Source organism: Mycteria americana, chromosome 1, assembly GCF_035582795.1.
Source record: "Mycteria americana isolate JAX WOST 10 ecotype Jacksonville Zoo and Gardens chromosome 1, USCA_MyAme_1.0, whole genome shotgun sequence".
In the NCBI taxonomy this organism is placed as follows: domain Eukaryota; kingdom Metazoa; phylum Chordata; class Aves; order Ciconiiformes; family Ciconiidae; genus Mycteria; species Mycteria americana.
In genome coordinates this window covers 188264400-188285917 of record NC_134365.1, presented here as the reverse complement: position 1 = coordinate 188285917, position 21518 = coordinate 188264400, and the positions used below count along the sequence as shown (strand labels likewise).

At 36.2% G+C, this 21518-nt stretch overlaps 1 protein-coding gene across 5 annotated transcripts in view; it reads left to right on the top strand.

Moving 5' to 3' along the window:
• VWA8 (von Willebrand factor A domain containing 8) overlaps nucleotides 1-21518 on the top strand; it is a 195783-nt gene that overhangs the window by 38379 nt on the left and 135886 nt on the right. For all 5 annotated transcript variants that reach the window (XM_075488851.1, XM_075488840.1, XM_075488830.1 and 2 more), the window contains exons 9-14: nucleotides 2522-2626; nucleotides 8826-8957; nucleotides 10289-10423; nucleotides 10504-10581; nucleotides 16887-17047; nucleotides 18037-18150. In XM_075488851.1, coding sequence (XP_075344966.1) covers nucleotides 2522-2626; nucleotides 8826-8957; nucleotides 10289-10423; nucleotides 10504-10581; nucleotides 16887-17047; nucleotides 18037-18150 — 725 coding nt within the window. The remainder of the gene's footprint in view (nucleotides 1-2521; nucleotides 2627-8825; nucleotides 8958-10288; nucleotides 10424-10503; nucleotides 10582-16886; nucleotides 17048-18036; nucleotides 18151-21518) is intronic.

Here is a 21518-nt window from a genome sequence, read left to right as displayed (position 1 = left end):
ACACGTATTACTCTCCATTGACACCTAAAAGGACCCAGAACAACTATTCAAATATAGGAGTGGGTATAGGAGGCAGTTAAGTTGTATGAGTTGATGCCTATATTAGGTCTTTGGGTTGGCCGGTGGATTTAAATAAACATAGTGACAGAGGGTTACCTGAGGATGCAGGTTGTGCACACTTGAAGATGCAATACTTTCTGACAGCTACAGTCCATAGGGAAATACAGTACCTGTACACTTGCTGAGTTCACAGTGGCAGATCAGGGGGGTCAGGGCTAAAGCTGTGGCAGTCTTTCTGCTTTCCCTGACAGGCTTTTGTCCCTTGGGCTTTATAATTACATGGTAAAAAGTCAAAGTAAAACCAGAAGGTGCCTCCTGAAGGAAGTCAGGGAAGTGAGATCTGTATAAAGAGAGAGGGGGGTTGGTACCCTTTTGCGGGAAGGTATGGTCAACCCAGGAGGGTAAAATACCAGGACAGCTTCTCAAACCCTCTCTCCAAGGTGCAGGTGTCTGTAGAAAGGACTCTCAGGATAATTCTCTGTTGTGTCTTCTGTGCAATCATTTTGCCTGTGGTCCTGCTCAGTGGCAGCTTACTTCTACATATTTTATTGGATTATATATATTAAAACATACCAATTACTTGCGTTAGTGTGGTGCTCAGTCCCCTCAGTTGTGCTGGATGCTTACAGGCATAATTTTTTTCTGAATTAAGTGATACTACCTCAGATGTTAAGAAGTGATTAAAATTCAAGTTCAGAGAAATGAAACGGTATTTGGAGGGTTTTAGGAAAGAAGTACATGTTGGATTTTAAAATAAATTGCACCTTTTTATTCTTTGAGCCCTGTAGTGAAAAATTATTTTTAAATGAATGCCAGATGGCTTTCAGAGTAATGGGAAGAAAATGAGCCCTAAGCTATTATCTAAACTATGGAATGAAGGAAGCGTTTTATTTTACATTAAAGAATGTGAAGTGTTATCACTGTATGACAGTGTCTTTTTTAGGTAGACAGGAACTGTTTCTTTTACAATTAGTTTTAAGCACTTGGTTTTCTAAGCTGACTGTTCTCAGTGATTCTAGCTACAGCATTTTTCCTTCGCATGCTGGGTCACTGCCATCCGCTACTTCTAGCTTGCTTGATTTAACCGTTTAAAAGTGTGGAGGGAATGCATTGTAATGACTAACTGCTTATCTTCTATCATGGATTCACACAGTCCCAGAATGTATGTCTTAGGTTGAAAACTCCTGCCTGCTGAAAGGGAGAGGTTTTTTTATAGGGTGCTGTTCTGAAGAGGTTAATTTCATACACACCATTGTAATTATTATTAATTTGAGATAATGTGGACAAATTATATGTTATGTCTTTATATATCGACAGAGGGCTTTTAAAATGCAATAAAGGGCTCCCTGATCCTTTAAGCAGTACATTTACTACAGTGCCTTAAATGGTTTATTTTTACTGATCTTTTTTTAATATGGAACATTATAAATAGTATTACTGATTATAAGTATGAATTGAATTATGCATTTCATAAAATATGCATCTCCTGATTTCATTTCTAAACAACTCTTCATTCAGTTGGGTGCCTATGTAAATCCAAGTGTATAACTGAAAATCAGTTGATTTATTTGAATTATATTATTTACTTTTAACTTACTTTGATGAAAGCTTAAAAAAAGCAGTGCCAGTCCACTGACTGTTTTTTCACTAGTGTTACACACAAGTGGTCCTTAAAAATTTGCAAGTCTTTTGAAACAAACAATCAAGCATTACTTTAGGGTTTTTGAAACACTTTTTTCCACCATGAAAGGCTTTATGCATATGTTTCTTGAGTATTCATAAATGCACTTCCATTTCTTTCTCTATTACTGCAGCAAAATAATTGAATCTTTGTATAGTTTAGGCAGCAACCGACAAAAGAGTTAATACTTACAGCTAACAAGGAGATAATTAAAAAAAAAAGTTGTTTTCAATTTTGTGTAGAAAGTGCAAGCATACTTAGTAACTCATTTCAAAACAAAACAGTTTTGATCAAACTGTCCAGAAATTTCTAGGAATTGATTTGTTAAGTAGAATCTGTGCAATGTAATAGAATCAAAATTAAATGCTAGAAATTGCTGTGAATGAGTAGATCATTGTTGTAATATAGATTTCTTGTCATATTGATTCTTTTCTAGTAGTACTATGAAACGCAGTTACCTGTGGTGGGATTTGTCTCTGCTAACCTAAAATGTCTTTAGGTATCTGAGCCAGTTGCTGTGGCTTCCATTTATGCACAGGAAAGAAAGTAATTTTTAGGATATAGTTCTTCTAATCGACTTTAGACATTTATATTATAATGAATTGCACCTGAGAAATGCCTGTTTTGACATTTGATCAAATACTGTGTGTAGTGGTCATTTGTATATTGCCCTTACAGTTTTATTTTTAAGTTCAGCGCTATATAGGATTTTCGGGTTAATGGCTGATGATAGAAGGAGCCAATTGCTTTTTTTAATTTGTATTTTTTTCTTTGAATTAGGATTCCTTTCCTATGATGTCAGTCCAGCATGTTATTGACCGGCTTTACCCCTATAATGCTTTTCTTGGAAAGGAAGGCAGGACTGCAGTCAAAGATGCGTTAAAAGTAAGTATTGCACATGGTATTATAATTCAGGGAGCGATGGATTATGACAGTAGTTCTCCTGACTAATGTTACTTCACTACTTCTGTAAAAAAAATAAATCTTAAGTAAACTAAATGGCTACATTATTGCTGATGCTAAAACAGTATTTAAAAAAAAAACCTTCATAAGCTAGTAGATTTCATTATAGTGAAAGGTAAAACCTCTGTGTTCTGTAGAATATTCAGACCTCAGTTCAAGACTATGGAAAACCCCTCATTATATAAGTGGTTAATTAACTTGAAAGCGGCTACATATATTGTTAAGGTAGTCAAATGCTTAAAAAATAGTTCTGGCATTAAGAGGAAGTACTAAAATGACAATAGGGATCACATGCACAAAATAAATTCAGTACAGCATGATTATAGATTATGTTAGTCTCTGGTTTTGGTCTGTCTTAGCCTTTTGTTGCTTGTTGTTGGTCAGATCTGTTTTGTTGTTTTGTCCATGTTTAATAATAGCTTAGAAAGCCTATAATTATGCTGGGTGATTCCATTTATCCTTTTAAAACTTTAGCACAGTGCCGGCTTTCTTTCATTTTCGAGTATGTTGTAGGAATTACGTATGTTGTTGAAAATTAGCATTCACAGCTTTGAGCATCTTACCCAGCTCTTTCAGTCCTGAAAATCAGAAGTTATTGGTATGTGCCTATTTAGAAATAACCAACTTCGTAGCTAGTGAATTTTTGTTTTTCATAAAACCAAGCCTACATGTCAGGGAAGTGTTTGTAGCCCATCCCTCCTGACACCTCCCATATACTGCCTTTTTGTGTTGGAGCTCAGTCCTGTTTAACCAGGCTGGTCTCCTGCTTGTTTTCCCGAGTTTTGGGATGGACAGTCCTTGCGTTTGAAGGAGGTTGTCTTGAATGACCTCCTAGCTTTCATGAACCTTCAAAGCTGCCTCCTGTGGGGTCCTACCTACCACTTCTCTGAATAAGCCAATCTGGCCTGAAATCCAGGACCTGTAGTCTGTTACTTGTCTTCATTGCTCCCCCTGCGGATTTTGAACTCCATTATTTCATGGTTGCTACAGCCAAGGCTGCTGTTGATTGCCACATCCACAGCCAATAGCTCCTTAGTTGTGAATAGCAGGAGGCATCTGTGCACCACCCATGCGTAGCCCGTGCAGCGCCTGTGTTGAGACATTATTCCAGGCAGCCTCAGAAATCTAGACTGGTTGTGTCATGCTGTGTTGTCCTTCCACCACATGTCACGGTGATTGAAGTTGCCTGTAAGAACCATGGTCTGGGTGGAAATAGACTTCTGTCTGTTAGCATAGCAGTAACAGTCACTTCTGTTCTTAATATGCCTTTATTTTAAATCCTTTATGTCATTTTGTTTCCCCTATCAGTTACAGACGGTGAATGTCTTCTATGTTCAGTACCATCAGCTTCCTCCATTTTCCATTTCTTTTATTTAATTTTATGTGTTGTGCATGCTTTTGCTTCCTATGTAAGACAGGTTGATTTGACTAGTAAAATCTTCTTTCTCAATGATTGTCTGCTTTTAAATACCTCCTTATCATTTACACTTTTCTGTGTTAATTTTCCTTTTTTTTTTTAATACTCTTCCTCATCACTACTTATACGAACTTGTACTGTTATGTCAATAACTACATATAATCTTATTTGGAATTTTATTCTATTTGCACACAACAAATCTTGTTAAGCAATGAACCTTAAGAAATACAGAAAATAACTAGTTGTACAGAGGGACTTATGTTTATAATGATATTTTAGTAATAGCAGTGCTAGAGCTGTATTAAATATGGATAAGAAATGGTTTTTTTCCATTCCATAAGAAATGTGAGGGAGAGGAGTCTGGCAGAAGCAAGGTGATTTCTTACTTTACCTTCCTACAGACTTCCAAAGAGTGTTCAGCTAATATTTGGCACTGAATACTTCTCCCTGCGTAACAGAATACAGTTAGGAAGTACTAACCTTAACTGGGACGTATCGAGAGTTGAAAAAATAAGTACTTGAAATGTATTGCATTTGATGCGTTAGTTTGTGTGAATGGAATCACTTCTTAACATCAGCTAACATTTAAAGAAAATAAAACCAAATTCTCCAGGCGCTGTCTTCCCAAACGTTATCTTCAACTTGGGTAAATCTTTTCCTTATGTGCCTCCTTGCTCACTGAGACTAGACCAAGACCTAGGTATTCGTTGTAATTCTTATTCTTGACAATAAATTAATGTGAAATATTGACTTATACCTTCCCTGTGAGTGAAAGTCGTTCGTTAAGGTGTTAGTCTTGGGTGTGTAAAGATGCTTTGAAATGCAAATCTCTAGTTGAGTGGATCTAGCTGGAGTTAAAACCTGTCTTAGGCTTAACTCTGTCTATCAACCAACTTTTTCATTTGATACAAATGTGGGTCCTTGTGTCAAACCAGTTAGCATTGAAAAAAGTGTTTATGGGTTGCACACTAATCAAGCATCAGCAGTGGTCTTGAGAGTTGCTTATTGTACAGAACATTTGTATAAGTGCTACAGTTTGCAGCATTCATTAGTTCATTAGCTTGCAACAGACAGGACAGAAGGACCAAAGTAAACCTGAGAATTATGTGCCTTTGTGTACCCTTATTTGAAGTTTCTGCATTTTGGAAACTGTATCAATTTCTATTCTGATTGTTAAAGAAGATCTTAAAGTTAGAAGACCTTGCAAAGGAAAATATGACTTGGTTGGAATTCTGGCCTTTAAAATTATTCTGTACTTGCATGAAATGTTGTCATGACAAATTATTTTGACTGACAGATGAACATTTGAAATATAATTGCAAAAATTAAGTAAAAATGTATTTAAGCTTTTTCTCTACGATTTTTCTTTAAGATTTAGAAATAGAGAAATCACTGCTTTCAAGGAAAACAGCCTCCAGTTAAACATTCCCAAACAATAAACTTAAGCACATATGATGTCTCCCACAGCACTGAAGTTTTCTTTCCTGTATACTGCTGATAGGCATTTATAAAACTGGTCATCTTCATTTAGGCTGAGTTTGGTGGCTCATAAGAGACTCCAACTGTTCTATACTTATTTCTTCATTGTTCCATAAGCTTTTAGTATTTTACTTCAGATTCATCAGAGATTTTGGGTTTGCTTTTTTAATTCTCACATGCCTTTTGCATGCCTTTTTTCCCCAATGTTGGAAACACCCACTGTTTGGGGTTTTTTTACCTTCTAATCAAGAGAATCTTCCCATCAGATTTTAGAAACAACATATAGATTAGATTTGTCTTAATAAATGAGGAAGTCCCTTTTAGCCTACTATCCAAGTGCTTAACTTTGCTCTAAGATCCTTCTAGAATTTTTGTTCATTGTTTTTCATGCCTTGATTAATTCTGTGCTTACTGTCTTGATCTTATATCAAATAAAAGCTTGTTTGTTCCCTTCGACTCATTTTTGTATTATTTGGACACCCATTTTAATCTTACCTGACCTCCTCCTCGAAAACTGTTTCCCTGCCTTGCAGTAGGGCATCTTCAGACTACATAGGCACTCTCTCGTAGAGGGTGGCCTAATAGTTCAGAAAACTGGAATCTTCTTTCTCGTCTAGACAATTCTATTCACTTCTAAGATATTTCTGTTGCAAATTTTGGTCTAAGGAAGGATTTGTTTCTCTTTTATTCCCCCGAAAGTAATTTATAGTCTTTGAGGTTTTGCATTAATGAATGCTCTTCGTGCCAATACATACCATTGTAGTGGAATCTGTCCTTCAGATTTCATCTATCTATCCCACTTGCAGTTCATATTTTTCGTCTTGTGAAACACTTCAGTCCTCTTGTTCCTTGAAAAATTCTCTTTCCTTCGCTTGCAGAGAATCTTCAAGAAAGATCAGTTGCCTTTGGATGCCTCTTTTGGATAGCTTAGCTGTCTTGTAGGTTCAGCATAGTGGTTATCTGCAAAGACATCTCATTTAAGCTCTCTGTTCCTTTGACCAGCTGGATCACCAGCGTATTCTTTGCAGTTTCCATGCTGCGACATTACTGATCATTAGATACTTCCAAGTGGTCAGAATTCCTCCTCTTCCTTTTTTCTCATTTTTAGAGTTTGCCTTTTCTTAGTGTGTTTCTAGGCATGCAGAATGTGGCCTGATGATTATGGACTGCCAAACCACTTCCCTTCTTTTTGGTGGCTAGTCTTCTCTTTTTTCTTTCCTCTTGAGTTTGAGGCAATGAGGCTGCCCACTTCTGACTCTCCAAGTATCTCCCAAACTTTCTGATACTGAATGTGCTCCATAGTTGTCCTTCCAAGCCACAAATATTTTTTCCTTTGCAGCTATCAACTTGGACTTTGTGTAGAGCAAGTTGCTTCTGGCTCAGGCAGAAGTATGTTTAATGTGTTGTACATCCATTTCATGCCACACTCTGATTCCATATCTAGCTATCATAATTCTAAATGAAGAACTACATCAAAGAGACCTGTCTTACTCTGAAAGCCACAAACAGTTTTGTTTGCTGCTCCTGTCCAGGTATAAGTTTGGTAACGTGTTTAATTACTGCATTATCTAGTTCAGCAGCATCTCTGTGGTTACATGTGATTAATTCAAATTGTACAAATTCAGTTAGATGAATTCAAGTTGTATAAATTCAGTAAGGATCTGCACAGAGATACAGTCCTCTTTCACTGTCCTAATTTAGGGTCTAAAAGGCTGGCTGCAGAACCCTCAACAACATTTTAAGAAAAAAAAGCACACCACCACCACCCCCCCAAAAAAAAAAAAACCCCACCAAAAAAACCCCAAAACCACCTAGAAATTTTAGATTCCCAAAACCTTTGTGTACAAGGTCTGCTTCTGCTGTCTCCAGATCTTCCTTTTTTGATATAGACCCTGCTGGTGCAGATAATCTTGCTTGCTCACAGTTATTTTTTTATTGGTATCTGATTAAGGCATTTTAGCGTACAAGCAGTTTGCTGTTTTGTGTATAAGCAGCTTTGGCCCTATCCAAAATGCCATTAACTTAGTAAGAATATTACAATTTACTAATGAACATAAGAGTGAGAACACCTATAGTTCATTTCACGGAATCATAGTTGGAGCATTTCTTAGAATCAGTTTGAGATACTACTCAGTGGGCATTCCTGTCCTCTGTTGTTTAAATGTTTAACGGTATCTGAAGTAGACTCAGCTGTTACAATAAGAATTTGGTGCAGCCATTTACTAAAGCGCATTTATCTTAAATGCATGTTTAAACATAAAATTTTGGTACGCTCTTGCTCCAGAATGGGAATTTACAAAATTATGAAGAGCCAAAGTATTTGTATGAATGCATCTCAGTTTTCTTTCTAAACTTTAATAGGCAGTGCTGTGAATCCTGGTAGTAATAAAACTACTTGCTTTTTAAGAATTATTTTATATTAGTGACTTCTGTTTAAAAAAAATCTTTTTTTCTAAGAATTCTAAGGAGTTGGATAATACTCCTTTTTCTCTTGTTTACTCAGCTTTCACTCTGTTGAATAAAATGACTCTATGAGTTCAGTAATTTCAGTTAGTGGCTTTTTTGTGCATAAACCCCCCTGATATGACTTCCCCTTCTCCAACAAAATAGACTTTTTACAGGATTTGTTAAATGTTTTTCATGCTTTCTATATACAGCATAAAGTAGAGAGTATAATGCTCAAAAGAGGATTGGGAAGACAAATGTCCTGGTTTTTGTCCTTGATATACCCAGAACATGCTGAAGGCTTAATTTGTACAGGTTGTCCTCAATTTTCATTGTATGATAAGGCTGTAGAGCTAAGTAAACATAATGTTTGATGGTTATTTTTATTGGTAGCCAGATGTTGAAATCTGCAATTGGTTATAATGACCTGCAGAGATAGGTAATCTATTATTACACACGCTAAAGGCTATCATCCATTTCTCTTATTTTTTCAGTCTGTCAGGCTAAGACTTGGCAAAGTCACCATATGACATTTTCGCATCTGTCACTACAGTCAGAATAAGTAGATGGTATACGATCTTTTTGCTTTGTTTTTAAATGTAAAATATACAGGACATTGTGAACATAGGTACGTGAAGTAAAAGTTGAAGTAAATGGATTTAGGATTTCACAAGCAATTAATCTTGGATATGCTTCTGGCCCTGTTTTCAGAATGAACAGTTTTAAAAAACAGAAAGCTGTATTTAATAATTAATTTTCCCCACCACCCTAATTCTACAGCGTTTTGAGCTTCAAGATTCAGAAAGCCACTTGCTTCCCAGAAGGATTACAAAAGTAGAAAGTGTACTTGGAAACAAACCCTTCAAGGCTGATGTAACTATCCAGATTGGTGAAAAAGAAGTGACATTCCAGGTATGAATTTATATATTCATCAAACTATATATGTTTTTAGATATCATTAACTTGTTTTCATCTCATTGAGAATTTGACACTTACACTTGATACTAAAACTCATTTGCACTGAATATTTTTTGGTAGTGTAATACATGATACTTATTACAAAAGTGTTTGTCCAATAGATACTGGAATATTAGGTTATGGATACACAAGATTTTATTTCTAGATAAACTCATACTTGCCTGCATGTAATTCATTTAAGTTTCTTGTGTTAAAAGAAATGCTAAAGAATGGATGAAAGCAAAGCCTCTAAACATCATAATTTTTTATTGGATTAGAATAACAGAGAGTACTTGTGGTGCTCTTGGTGCTGCTTTCCCTTTTTCTTTTAATAAAAACAATAGTCTGTCTACACTTCAAATAAAATCTAATGAGTGCTTGGTAATGTTCCGACACAGGATGTTGGGAAAATGGAACAAAAGTAACCACATCAAATATGATTAGTTTGAGTTTCTTCCAATGAAGTTTATGACCTGCTAGGTGGTGAAATAAGGTCTTATTCAGGAAACAGATGCTGATCTGAGAATTTGAAGTTAATGTTGAATTTGGAGAGTCTATAGAGTCTGTAAAGAAGGTGAATTAGCGGGAGTCAGAGAGATATCATATTAACATTGGTGAGGAATATCCTCATAGAGTTGTACCGTGACAAAGTGAAAAGAGGAACAGCAGGAAATGGGAATTTGTCAGAAAAAGGTGAGTCTGTAGGGACCTGATTCAACTCTTTTTTGAGGGGAAGATTTTTGCTTTTGTTTGTCATGTAGGTGATGCCTTCTGAAAATATGTCTGCAAATGTCTCTTCGGTAACAGGAGGGCATAAGGAGTTGGCAGATGAAACAATTCCCAGGCTAGACCGCGAAGTGGAAACAGAGCAAGTGCCTTAATGTGGGGAACGATTGAAACTCTGCAAAGTTCTGGTCAAAGTAGCTCCTTCAGATGTTCACAGTACAAATTGCTCTTTCTCTTCCATGTTTCTCTGATGGGCAATAAATATTGGTGATTTTTGTATTTTGTCTCTAGCATGAACAGCCTCAAGTTCTTTGCAGACCCCAATGCTGTAATGGAATTGGTTCACATTTTGCGTTTTTCTTTTTCATGAAGAGCGGACAAAGGAGGTGTGAAGGAAATTGTCTATTAGAAATGATATGATTTAACATTTTTTAAGCGAAAAATTTAGGTTTGATGGATGACAATTATCAGCAAACGGTAGTTTTGGAGAGGCGTAACCCGGTCCACACGTAGTTATCGCAGTATAGCTTATTTAGCATTTTGATTTTTTTTCGTTATAGGTTCCAGCTGGGACTGGGCTGTTAAAAAAGCATCCTCGGTCAGAGACTTTCATAAGGACTTCCAGCCATAATCAACTGTTGGCAGAAATGATGCAATCCCATATGGTTAAAGATATGTGTTTAATTGGAGGAAAGGTAAGAATTTAAATTAGTTTTCTCCCTCCTTCCCCATGTTCCTTAGAATGTAATCTGATTCTTAGTTTTTAACTTTTTAGGGCTGTGGCAAAACAGTTATCGCTAAGGAGTTTGCTGATATACTGGGATACAGCATAGAACCTATCATGCTGTACCAGGTAAGTAAACTATCTGCTGATGATCATGCTTTAAATATGATCCAAAATATAATACACAGTCATCGATTATTTGTGTATATTCTCTCTCTCTCTTTCTCAGTGATCTTAAAAGCTGCAGCTATGTTCATATACAGCTACAGCTTTTAATATCACTGATAATCACCGATGTAGGTTAAATAAATTATGAATAGTGAAGATTTCAAAGATAGCTAAGTTTTCTGATTGGTATAGAGCATTTTTTTACTCTCTCTGTTAGAATGCTCATCTAAGATCTCTTTTTATTGCAGGTCTAAACAGAGGGAGTACTATGCAGCAATATAGATAGTACAATTTTATTACATATAAACTAGCCCTGATATTGCTTTCCTTCGATTTTATCGACTTCATTGTGAATGTGAAGGAGAGGTAATCTAAATAAAATATAAGGAGAATCGTTTAACACACAGTAGGTCTTCCTCCTAGCCACAGAGAATTGACAACTCATTCTGTGATTTGGCATGACTGTATCATAAAGAAAACTTTGCCTTTTCTGTCTTCTCCTTTTTGGATTTTTTTTTTTTTTTCCCTTTTTAAAGTATGTTTCCTGCCTTTAGGTCGGAGTGGTGACCACTTGTAATTCATGCATGTTGAATGCCTCCGGAAGACCTTTTGTCTTTCCTTTTTTTTGTTTGTCCATATGCTATTTAATCTTATAATGGAATTCTCTGTTATCAACACTATTTTTTTATTATTATGGAAGACAGTTTCTTTATCGTATTGAAAATACGTAATTGGTTTTATGTTTCTGGGGAATTTTTGTAAAGTTATTTCCCATGTTCCATAGGCTTAATCTTTCTTCTTGTTTGGTTTTTTTTTTTTTTTGGTGCGATTCTTCTGTCAAGATTGCCTAACATCCTCCTATGTGTTTATTTCTTCTGATACCTTGCATGTGGAATTTTAATCAATATTACAGATTTTGTGCCTTTTTTTTTTTTTTTTTTTTTACATTTCTGTTTAGTCTGACGATTATAGTTGTGGTGGGACTGTGTTGCAGTAGAGATTAGAAGATAAGGTTCCATGTTCAAAAATGTTTCATCCTAGAAATACAAAATGAGGGCTGGTGTTTAAATGTAATATATACATATTACATTCAATGAATATTAACTTCATTATTCGTAGATGCTATAACAAACAGACAGTAATCTTCTTCAGCCCTTAGCTTAATTGTTGCTAGTTTATTTATGTTGTGTCTTAGTACAGATGTGGCTTTAAAAATAAATTTGGGGAGAAGAGTGCATTGTCGCTGTTTGTGAGACACACAGACAGTTGACATAGTTGCCTTAGAGTGGCAGTCGTGGGGTAAAATGGCAAGAAGGAAGAAAAGGAAGAACTGGAGACATCTTAAGGGCATCCATGGGCTTTCAAGGTGGTGGCAAGGAGCTTATTGTTGTAGCCGCATTTTGCATGAGTTGGAGGAAGAAATTTACAGTAATTGGAAAAGTAAGGCCAGAGTGAATGTTCTTACTGAGTAAAATGTAAAGTTTGTATTTACAAAGTTTAACATAGAAGTAGTGGTAATGGTTCCGGGAAGGCTGGACATGCAGAATAATAAGGGAATGAAGGTTTTGGAGCTGTCAGTTGTCTCGGAGTACAGTAAACACGGTGCAGTGCGGCTGCTGTATATTTAGGGTTTTTCCCTTTGATTTTATCCTGACAGTGCTTCAGGCTTTCTCACAGCACTAGAGGCTTTTGCAAACCCCAAGCTCTGTCATGCTTAACAGAGATCTCTCATAGCCAGTGGTCACTCAGTATGTGTTTGGAAAGAATTGTCAGTCTTAGATCTTGATACAATCTAACCTCATGACATAAACTGAAAAATTACAAGATTAAAAAGTAGAATTAATTAATTTGCTAGCTTTTCACAGTAGAGATTGCACATGTAATGTTTTCTTCATAACCTTGAGGAATGAAAACACTCTCAAATAAAATACGAAGTCAAGAGTCTCCCATGACCTTGTAAGTCAAAATACACCAAATATCACAGGATTTACAGTTGTACGTGATAATTGGCAATGCTGCAGGGGAATAATAGCATCAGATTTAATGCAATATACTGGTCTCTTTCTTCCATCCCCTTGCTTATTTAAATTTTTCCCAGGCAGCATGGAGACCTCCAAAGGAAGAAATGGCAGTGGCAGCTCATTTGGAAGTGCAATGGCACGTGGGGACACTGACAGAAATGGGTGGTGAGGTCGAAGGATTGAAACAGACAAAAAGTGAGAGAAAATAGAAAAGAGAAATATTACTGATTATGAAAAAAGAAATACCATCCATTTTATGTTTTTCTGCACTGTTGAGAACCTCCCCAGACAGGATCCCACTGCTTTTCCTTCCCCCTATGTGGCTTCAGCTGATAAAGACGCAGACTCTGAAACTGTGTCTGCATAGATGGAGTCAGATAGATTATTTGTGCCCTTACGCTTTAGTGTGGCCAGGTTTGAGCAGATTTGGGTTCCAAAGCTACATAGCCTCATCAATGCAATGTTATGTTCATAGTAATATACCTGGATTCCTAGCAGCGCCTATTACCTTCTGTAGAGTGGTATATTAAGATAGGCATGTAGTTTCTGAGCCAGAACTGAGTGTGTCCAGCTAGCCTGCATACTTCTCTCCGCACTTGTCACTGTAAACATATTTTTAAATCATTCCAGGAAAATAACTTTCGCAACTTGACAAACCTGCTTAAGGACAGGCACACCCTAAACCTTGTTTTGTTGCATGCAATACAGTATTGGGTACTCACCAGCACAATTAGACAATTACTTGGTTAAAAACATGGCCACTGCTTTTCACCATCCTACCTTTAATTAGTATTGCTTCGCTGAATAGGAGCAGAAGACTTCCTTTTTGGAGACACATGAGAAGAGCTGACAATGAAATTAGTTACTCAGTAAACATCTTTCAGAGGGATCTGTAGTTCCTACAGAAATAAAATCTAGGCGAAGGGTTTGAAGTATTTCCCACTGAAGTGAACCTTTCCTTTGGCTTCACCAGGGTTTGATCAAGTTCAAAGGGCAGAGGGTTTTTATAGAGAGGCTTTTTGGTGATATCAAACAGTATTGCTAAGGCAAATAAATGACTGTTTGTGAGCATGTTGTTCACTATGTAGTCAAGTCTATGTAAGATCCACACGTGTGTCTATATGTATAGATATTTCCTATGTACAATGTCTTACATAATCTCAAAAGTTTTTACAGGAGGCAGTGTGTAAAAAAAAAAAAAAAAAAAAAAAAAAAAAAAAAATTGAATGTAGCTGAGCTATACATCTTCTGATAAATTTTAAGAATGCATTTGTTTTTCTTAAAATATGCATAGCAAAATAATAGGATAATTTAATGACAGAACAAATGTTAAATGTATTAATTCATACAGTAATTCAGCAATGACGGCTGAGGAGTTTGATAATGCTGTAAGTTTAGCAGATTTTTCTACTTTGGTTCAAAAAAGTGTCTTTTTAATTTTTGAGAGGGACACCATATTGTCTCTCTCTCTCATAAATCCATTTCTAAAATTAAGAAGGCTTTTATTTGGCCTATGGTTCATTTTTATTTTCCAATAATTTATGCAGGCACAAAAATAAGTAGTGGTGCACTTATCATTGGTCTGAAGCAATAGCGCTGTTTTTCTTCAGGCTCTGTGAAGAAATGAATTCTTAGATTTTTTTCTATATATAATGTTTACTTTTTAATATTTGCTTCATCATTCTTTCATCAGAAGTTGATTTAAGGGCTTGAATAGTGTGAAAAGGCATAGCTCTGTATATTGATTTCACAGAAAAAAACTTCTGAAAGCTTTCATGTTGTGAGATGAGAATCAAATTTACCTAAACCAAGGCTTCCCACATCTTTTGAGCACATAGATCATCTCTTATACTAACAGTTGGTCAGAACAGTTCCTGTCTCATTTGTGATATCTGACATCATTATACGGATTTCTCATTATATGCAGTTCCATGTAGGCAAATTGCTGACAAAGGAAACTCATCCTGATTAGGAAAGGTTTGTTTTTAAGTGCAGTTAAGCAACAGCAAATGAGAAGCAGCAGCCAGCTAGTTCTTTGTGAACTGTAGCTAGGGAACTTTTGGTTTAAATTGTTTAAAATAAAATATTTTCTCTCCCCCTCAAAACTTGGGGGCCGGGGGGAAGCAACATTCAAAGTGATGTTATAACAGTTTTCCAGCAACTTGCTCCTTTTCTTCCCCAGCAAAAACAGTCTTATAAGCACATCACTAGTGTTTGTGTACTGTGATGTTTTTGTTTCTAGGGGGTTTTTTTCTTTTTTTTTTTTTTTTGCATGACCTCATAATTTTTCTTTACAAATGCCTTCCAATTTTTTATTTGAGAAATACTAACAAAATATGAGTCCAAATTGGCAAGAAAAGCAGGAAACATAGATTTTTTTCACCTTATAATTGCCAAGAACATGAGTAGCTGCGAGCCATGAAAAACGTCTAGGTTGGAGGCTTGTATTGCTGTAGCTGCTAAAGGCTGTGGAACAGGAGTTATCCTACTTGTTTTCTCTCCTAAACTTCTTTTTTTTCCTGTATACGAGATGCTTTAGAAAATAAACAACACAATGAAAAACATGTAAGTTACAATGACTGTTACAAATTAAAATAAGCATTTTGTTTCACAAGGCCATTGCTTTGCCCAAAATAAGGGGGGGAAAAAAAATAATTCATATACTTCTATTACCTCCCCTCCAAAGGGAGGGATTTTTAGTGTTAGAGTACTATAACACTATATCTCGTAATGTTATATTTTTAATATCTTAAAAAAATGGTTTAGAGTAAATAAATAGAAACAATAAATCACTAGGCAGGTACTTAGCCATAAAACAAATCCCTTGCAGAAGCTGCGCAGGTGTTAGCGAATGATACTTCTTTTTAATGCATCACTACATTGAATCTCATTCAACCATTTAAATTATGATCTAAACATTTTATATTTCAGAAAATATTTTGTAGCAAAATACATTTCTGAGTTTATCTCCGGAAAATTAATGCATGGTTCTCAAGTTGTTGGAATTACAGATGGACATTCTGTATAGCATACTAGGCTCCCAATCAATTCATACTGTACCTTGTTTCATTCCTCTAGAAGTGAATTGGCAGAGATATGTTAGTTGAATATTCAATTATACAGCATTTACTAGCTACTGAATGCACACTTCTGATGCAAGTCCTAAAAACACTTATTTTTTCTCTGGCTTTGATAAAAACGTTTTGCATTCTGGTTTTAGTCTAATTCATTAATAAAATAGAAAAGAGCAAACGCAGCAGTAAAAAACCAGAAATACAACAATAAAAATATGGTCTGGTTTTGTGGATTTGAATGTGGGACTTTAAATTATACAAATGTGGAAGCACTGAAGGAACCAGACTTTGTCCTGTTATTTTAAGGCTTTTAAGGAAATGTAGAAAGAGGAAATGATTCAGGCCATATGACGTAATGTGTTCTATTTTTATTCCTTAAAGTTCAAAGGGTTTATAGTTGTGAAAAGGACATATGCAGAAGCTACAGCTACAATAGAAAATATTTTTCTCATCTGATTTTAGGTTAAGTTGTGTTCACAGCACAGCCTGAGGAAGGAATTTCATCTTCCAGGTCACAAAATGGCTATTACATCTTTGTTGCTCTAGTGCTTACGTGTTATAATGGGACATCTAAAATATGTGTGCTGGAGGATATGCTAGATTTTGCCTTTGGTTTTGATTTATCCCTTGAGCATTATTTTGTGATATGCTATGTACTTTTGATATTTTGTGTGTTATATCTTCTTTCTTACTCTGTCCTTTATTCTCTGATGCTTCCACTGTATTTTCCTGCTGAGAGGTGGAATGTCATGCTGGTTTATTCCTACAATTAATGATGAAATCTTTGCTCTTTCAGGTGGCTTCTATATGAAATAAATTACTCTTGTTTGTTCCAGGTGTAAATTGCTGCCCCCTTCTGTACACAAAGCTGTGTACAAGTTGTCATATGCTTGCATTATGTTTTAAGGGGGAGGGGGGGGGAAAGGCTTTTGTTCTGGTTTCAAAGAGGTGATATTGGCAAGTCTAGAACTTCCAAAGACTATCTAACATAGTGTGTTTGTAGATTCGTGTGTGTATTTCTAATGCTATTTGGAAAAGTAATTGAAGATTTCCTGCTAATCTTCTTTGGGTATATTCTCAGAAAAAACATGATGCAGTTTTTTAAGGAGGAAGCATGTACTTGAAGAAAATTGAGCATAACTATATTCTTCTGATGAATTGATACTTACAGGATATGACAGCTAGAGATTTGCTACAGCAAAGGTATACTCTTCCTAATGGAGACACTGCTTGGAGACCATCTCCACTTGTTACTGCTGCCCTGGAAGGAAAGCTTGTTATTCTTGATGGCATTCATCGAATTAACCCTGGCACTCTAGCCGTACTTCAAAGGTCAGGACGTGAGCGCGGATAAGTTGGGTGTGCGTGACATGTTTATTGAGTGCGTGCATACTGAGAAATTAAGTTCCTTCTAGTGAATATGACTTTATAACTTCAAGAATACTGTGAAGATCAAGCTGAGCATTGAAGTTTCATAGAATATGTGATGTTCAGTCTTTACATACTTAAAAGCAGAAGCAGTTCTTTCATGTTCTTTGTAAGTCTATAATAATACAGGAAATTTCAGCTCTCTGTAAATAAGGAATGTAGGTCTGAAGTGAAGAATGAGCTAGATTTTACTCTAAACTTAGGAAATCTAAAAATTAGTAATATTTGCACAATGATTTGAAAATTCAAGATGTCAGAAAATGTTTAAAATACTTTGAATGCATTCTGCTTCTAAGTAAAATGTGATCATTACAGTTATATGTAAAAGCATACTTTATATTGATTGCAAAGAACACTTTATAAACATCATTTCATAATTCAGTAAAAAATAAATTAAACTTTGCAGAACAGAAGTAGTAATAGCAAATACCATGTTAATAATAATCTATACTGTCACGTCAGATTTTTCTGCTATTTCATGTGCCTGCATCGTATACTGCCTTTTGCAAACTTAAAGGACATCACCAATTTTAAAAGCAGGTTGTAGCAAAAACATTTTGTCCCTTCTTTTATTATATATATATTTATGCAGAAGGGCAGAAGAGAGAATTATGCTTGCCTGTTTTTTCCCTTTTTAATCAGTTTAGCTTTGCCTTCTGATTTTTCTTCTGACACGTGCATGCTTTATATCTGATCAACTTCTGCATAAAAAAAATAACAGCTGGGTCTGTATGTATGTTAATCATTAAAGCCAACTGAAATATATTGCTTCAAGAAACAAAACAGAAGTATATTACTTGGTACAAGTATAACAAAATGGCTGTTTCATGCCATTTATGCACACTCCACTAGTAAGACAGAATTTTTTATTTTTCATTTTTATTTTCAAACAGACTAATACATGACAGAGAACTAACCCTCTATGACGGCACCAGATTGTTAAGGGAAGATAGATACCAAAACTTAAAAGAAGAATTACAGATCTCTGATGAGAAACTACAAGAAAGGTAAAGTGTCAGCTACAACTATAGAATGCAAACAGCATTTCATCTTGTAAAGACCTTACTCTCTTTTTTTTTTTTTTTAACAAAAACATCATGCAAAATGCTTCTCTATTAAGTTGATACCTTCTCATCACTAAGAGAAACATATTTTAAACGTCAGTTTCCTTATGAGGTTTTTTTCTTTTTGTGGCATGGGAAAATTATATCCTGTTTAGAGTGCTTGAACTAAAAGGAAAACGTTCAATGTCCTTTAATAGAAGGAGTTAGAAATTGAAGAGAAATTATAAGTACATAAAATCAGATATAAAGGTATATAATATTTAATTTTGTAACAGTTTATTAAGAGTGTTGGAAAATAAAGCTAAGTTGAAGTTAAATACAGCATGTTACTTTCTTTTGCCTTATTAGCTAGAAATCTGGTATTTAATCTACAACTAATATGGGGCAGGAAATCCTAAGGATGGGTTGGGACCCATTATGCTTATTCTTTTTGTTTCTTCACTTCCACTTGTCTGCTAGAAACATTCCACAGATAGAAACGTTTTCTAGTCCTCTGAGGCCATACTTGATACATAGTCAAACACTGCTGACCAATTTTAGTTAATGGGAGGGATATTGTTGAGCATCTGTCAAAACAAATGCAATCTAATATTCAGTAATATGTAAGGAGCTAAACATACTGTGATTCTTAAATGGCTCTAACCTCTGAAAAAACAGTTGAAGTTTTATGTCGAATGTCCCTGCTCATATTTACACTGCAGGGTGTGCATGTGCCCAAGCTTTGAAGAGGCCTTATCGGTTATAGTAGGGATGCATTCATGATGTGCCACCCCATTTCTCTCAGTTGTCTCACTGAATACGATTCTTTTTCTTTGACTTCCTTCATAGTCCACCCTTTAGAAAAGCTGTTTTTCTTTTATTACCTGGTTGTTTTGTTATTTCTGGTTCCCTTTTGAGCCAAAATACTGTGGGTTTTTGTTTTGTTTTGTTTTTTTTAAAAACAAAACAAACTTCAATTTAAGTTTTCTGTAGCATTTATTTTGATTTTTTTGTAGGTATGATGTAATCTAAGCCTGCTTGTGGCAAATTGTATCCATGCTGCTGGGGCCATACACCCAGCTAGATGGGCATTTCCTGCATTTGTTTTATTTGAGTGAAGAACTATGTGTCAGGGAAGTGTTTTGTTTATCAGGATTTTAAGCCCAGACTTTGAAAAGAGAAGCAAAAAAGCTCCAAGGATCCGTCTTGGATGGTATCCCAACTTTGCATTGGACTTTGTACTTCAGGATACATCTAGTCATTGTGTGAGTCTCCTCCCTGGTCCGTGTTCATGGTCTTGTCCAAGGTGCTTTCAGGCAGAATGGCAGTGGCTGTGCTGTTTTGCTTGCTGCATGGTGCCATTTAGTTCATGCCAATACGCTCCAAAAACCTAGACAATTCATCACACATTCATGTTCAGTACTGTCCCTCTTCCTGGATCAAATCTCTCTCATAAGAATAGAGCTTTACATCTGGATTCTATGTCACCCTGCTTATTCTAACCATGGCTGTTTTGGCAGTGGACTCCCTTTTAACCTTCATTATCTCTTAGACCATGAAGACCTGTCCAAGCTGTCTTCTTCAATGACCATGCTGCAGACCCATCTTCTTACTGTCCTACCTCTGTACACACTTTCCTTCCCTCCAGTGTCATTGAGTAACCTTTTGGTTCCACTGTTCAGTGCTAACTGTGCATTGCTTTTGACTACTTTGGAGGCTCCAAAAGTCTTTTTTTGGCTTTCCTCAGAAGGCTGTCCCCCTTCTCTTCAGATCGCAGTGTACTGCTTTTACCTAGCCACCTTAATGTTTTGCAACATAGCGTATTGTGAATTGCGAAGCTCTAAATTATCTATTTGACTGACAGTAAGCTTTCACCCTCTAATCCATAAATGAGGGGTGTCTGTTGTCTTAGACAGGAATACATTTCTGATTAGTACCTGATCTTAAAAACAAACAAGCAAACAGAAACCCCACTGTGTAGGCATTTTTGCATCTGGAAGCTCAGTGTGACCGTTTAGCACCATCGTGGATACAGATGAAAATTCTTGGTACGGAATTAGCTGAAGTCCATTGTGCAGAGAATCCTACCTTCTCCCAGGTGAAACGTTCAATCTGGCCCTTGTTCAACTTTCTTCTGTACTGACTTATTCAAAAGAAGCCAGGGTAAAGTAACGCGAACATGTATCCACTTCCTTGGTTTTGGCTATGGGCTTCTTTGGCATCAGTGAACCACTCCTCTGTAGAGAGGGCACTGTTCTCATCAGCCCTTGAGGAACTGAAGGTGTTCCAGGACCTCATCCTGGTTTTGGTCCCTTACATATTCTGAAAACATCGCTACCTTTCACTGGCTCCAGGTTGCAATGTCAATAGTTGCTCTGTGATTCCAGGACTGCATTCCTCCCTGCTACTCATCCTTTTCAGCAGCAGTTATCTGTCACTGCAAGCTTCAGTACCTTCCAGTGTTGCAGAATGGCTGTGCAGAATTAGCCCTTCTCTCCAGACACCTTCTCATCAAATGATATCTAGGGTACTGACAGCTGATTTAATCACAGACTAAGAAAACACGATAGTGCTAACCATCCCTTATTTGTCTGCAAAAGATTGCCTTATTGGAGATGTTGTATAGAATATGTTGTACCTTGAATTTATTAGCAGATTGACTCGGCAAATTCTTACTTCTAAATCGTGATTGGGAGATGCTTTGCATATCAGTGAGAAATGTTGTCTCTTTTGCTGTGTGTCAATGGTGGTGGCTGGTGGCCTTAGCTATATTTCTGATGTTAGAGTAAGATGAAAAGAGAGCTTTACTTATCCTGATTTACTGGATTTGACTAAAGTAATTTCGGTACAGTTGCTCTTTGCCAGGCCTGCAGAATATATGCTGTCATTCCCACTTCTGCTGGGACTGAATCTGGGATATTTGATGAGTGACACGTTAAGACTACGGTTAATTTTCCAATAAGGGAGTTCCGTATGGAAAGTGGTTTCAAGTTTTGTTTGAATCAGGAGATTATTCTGACTTTTCTTTCCTAAATCCCACTCATTCAGCCTCAGTTCTCATTTGTATGTTAGGAATCAATATGGTACATAGAATACATACTAAGTTACAAAAGTAACTTTTTATTTTGTTATTAACCTTTTTATTATCTACCTGATCTCATGTACTAACGTAGTTCTTATGAGAAACAGAGGAAGAAGAAAAAAACATACTGAGAGGCACATCAGTGATTCAGTGGAAGTGCATGACAGTTTTCAATGTCTGAGCAGTCGGGCAGGACCTAAATGAAGTAGCTGAAAATAGCCATAAGCAGAGGAGATGTGAGATCAAGAGA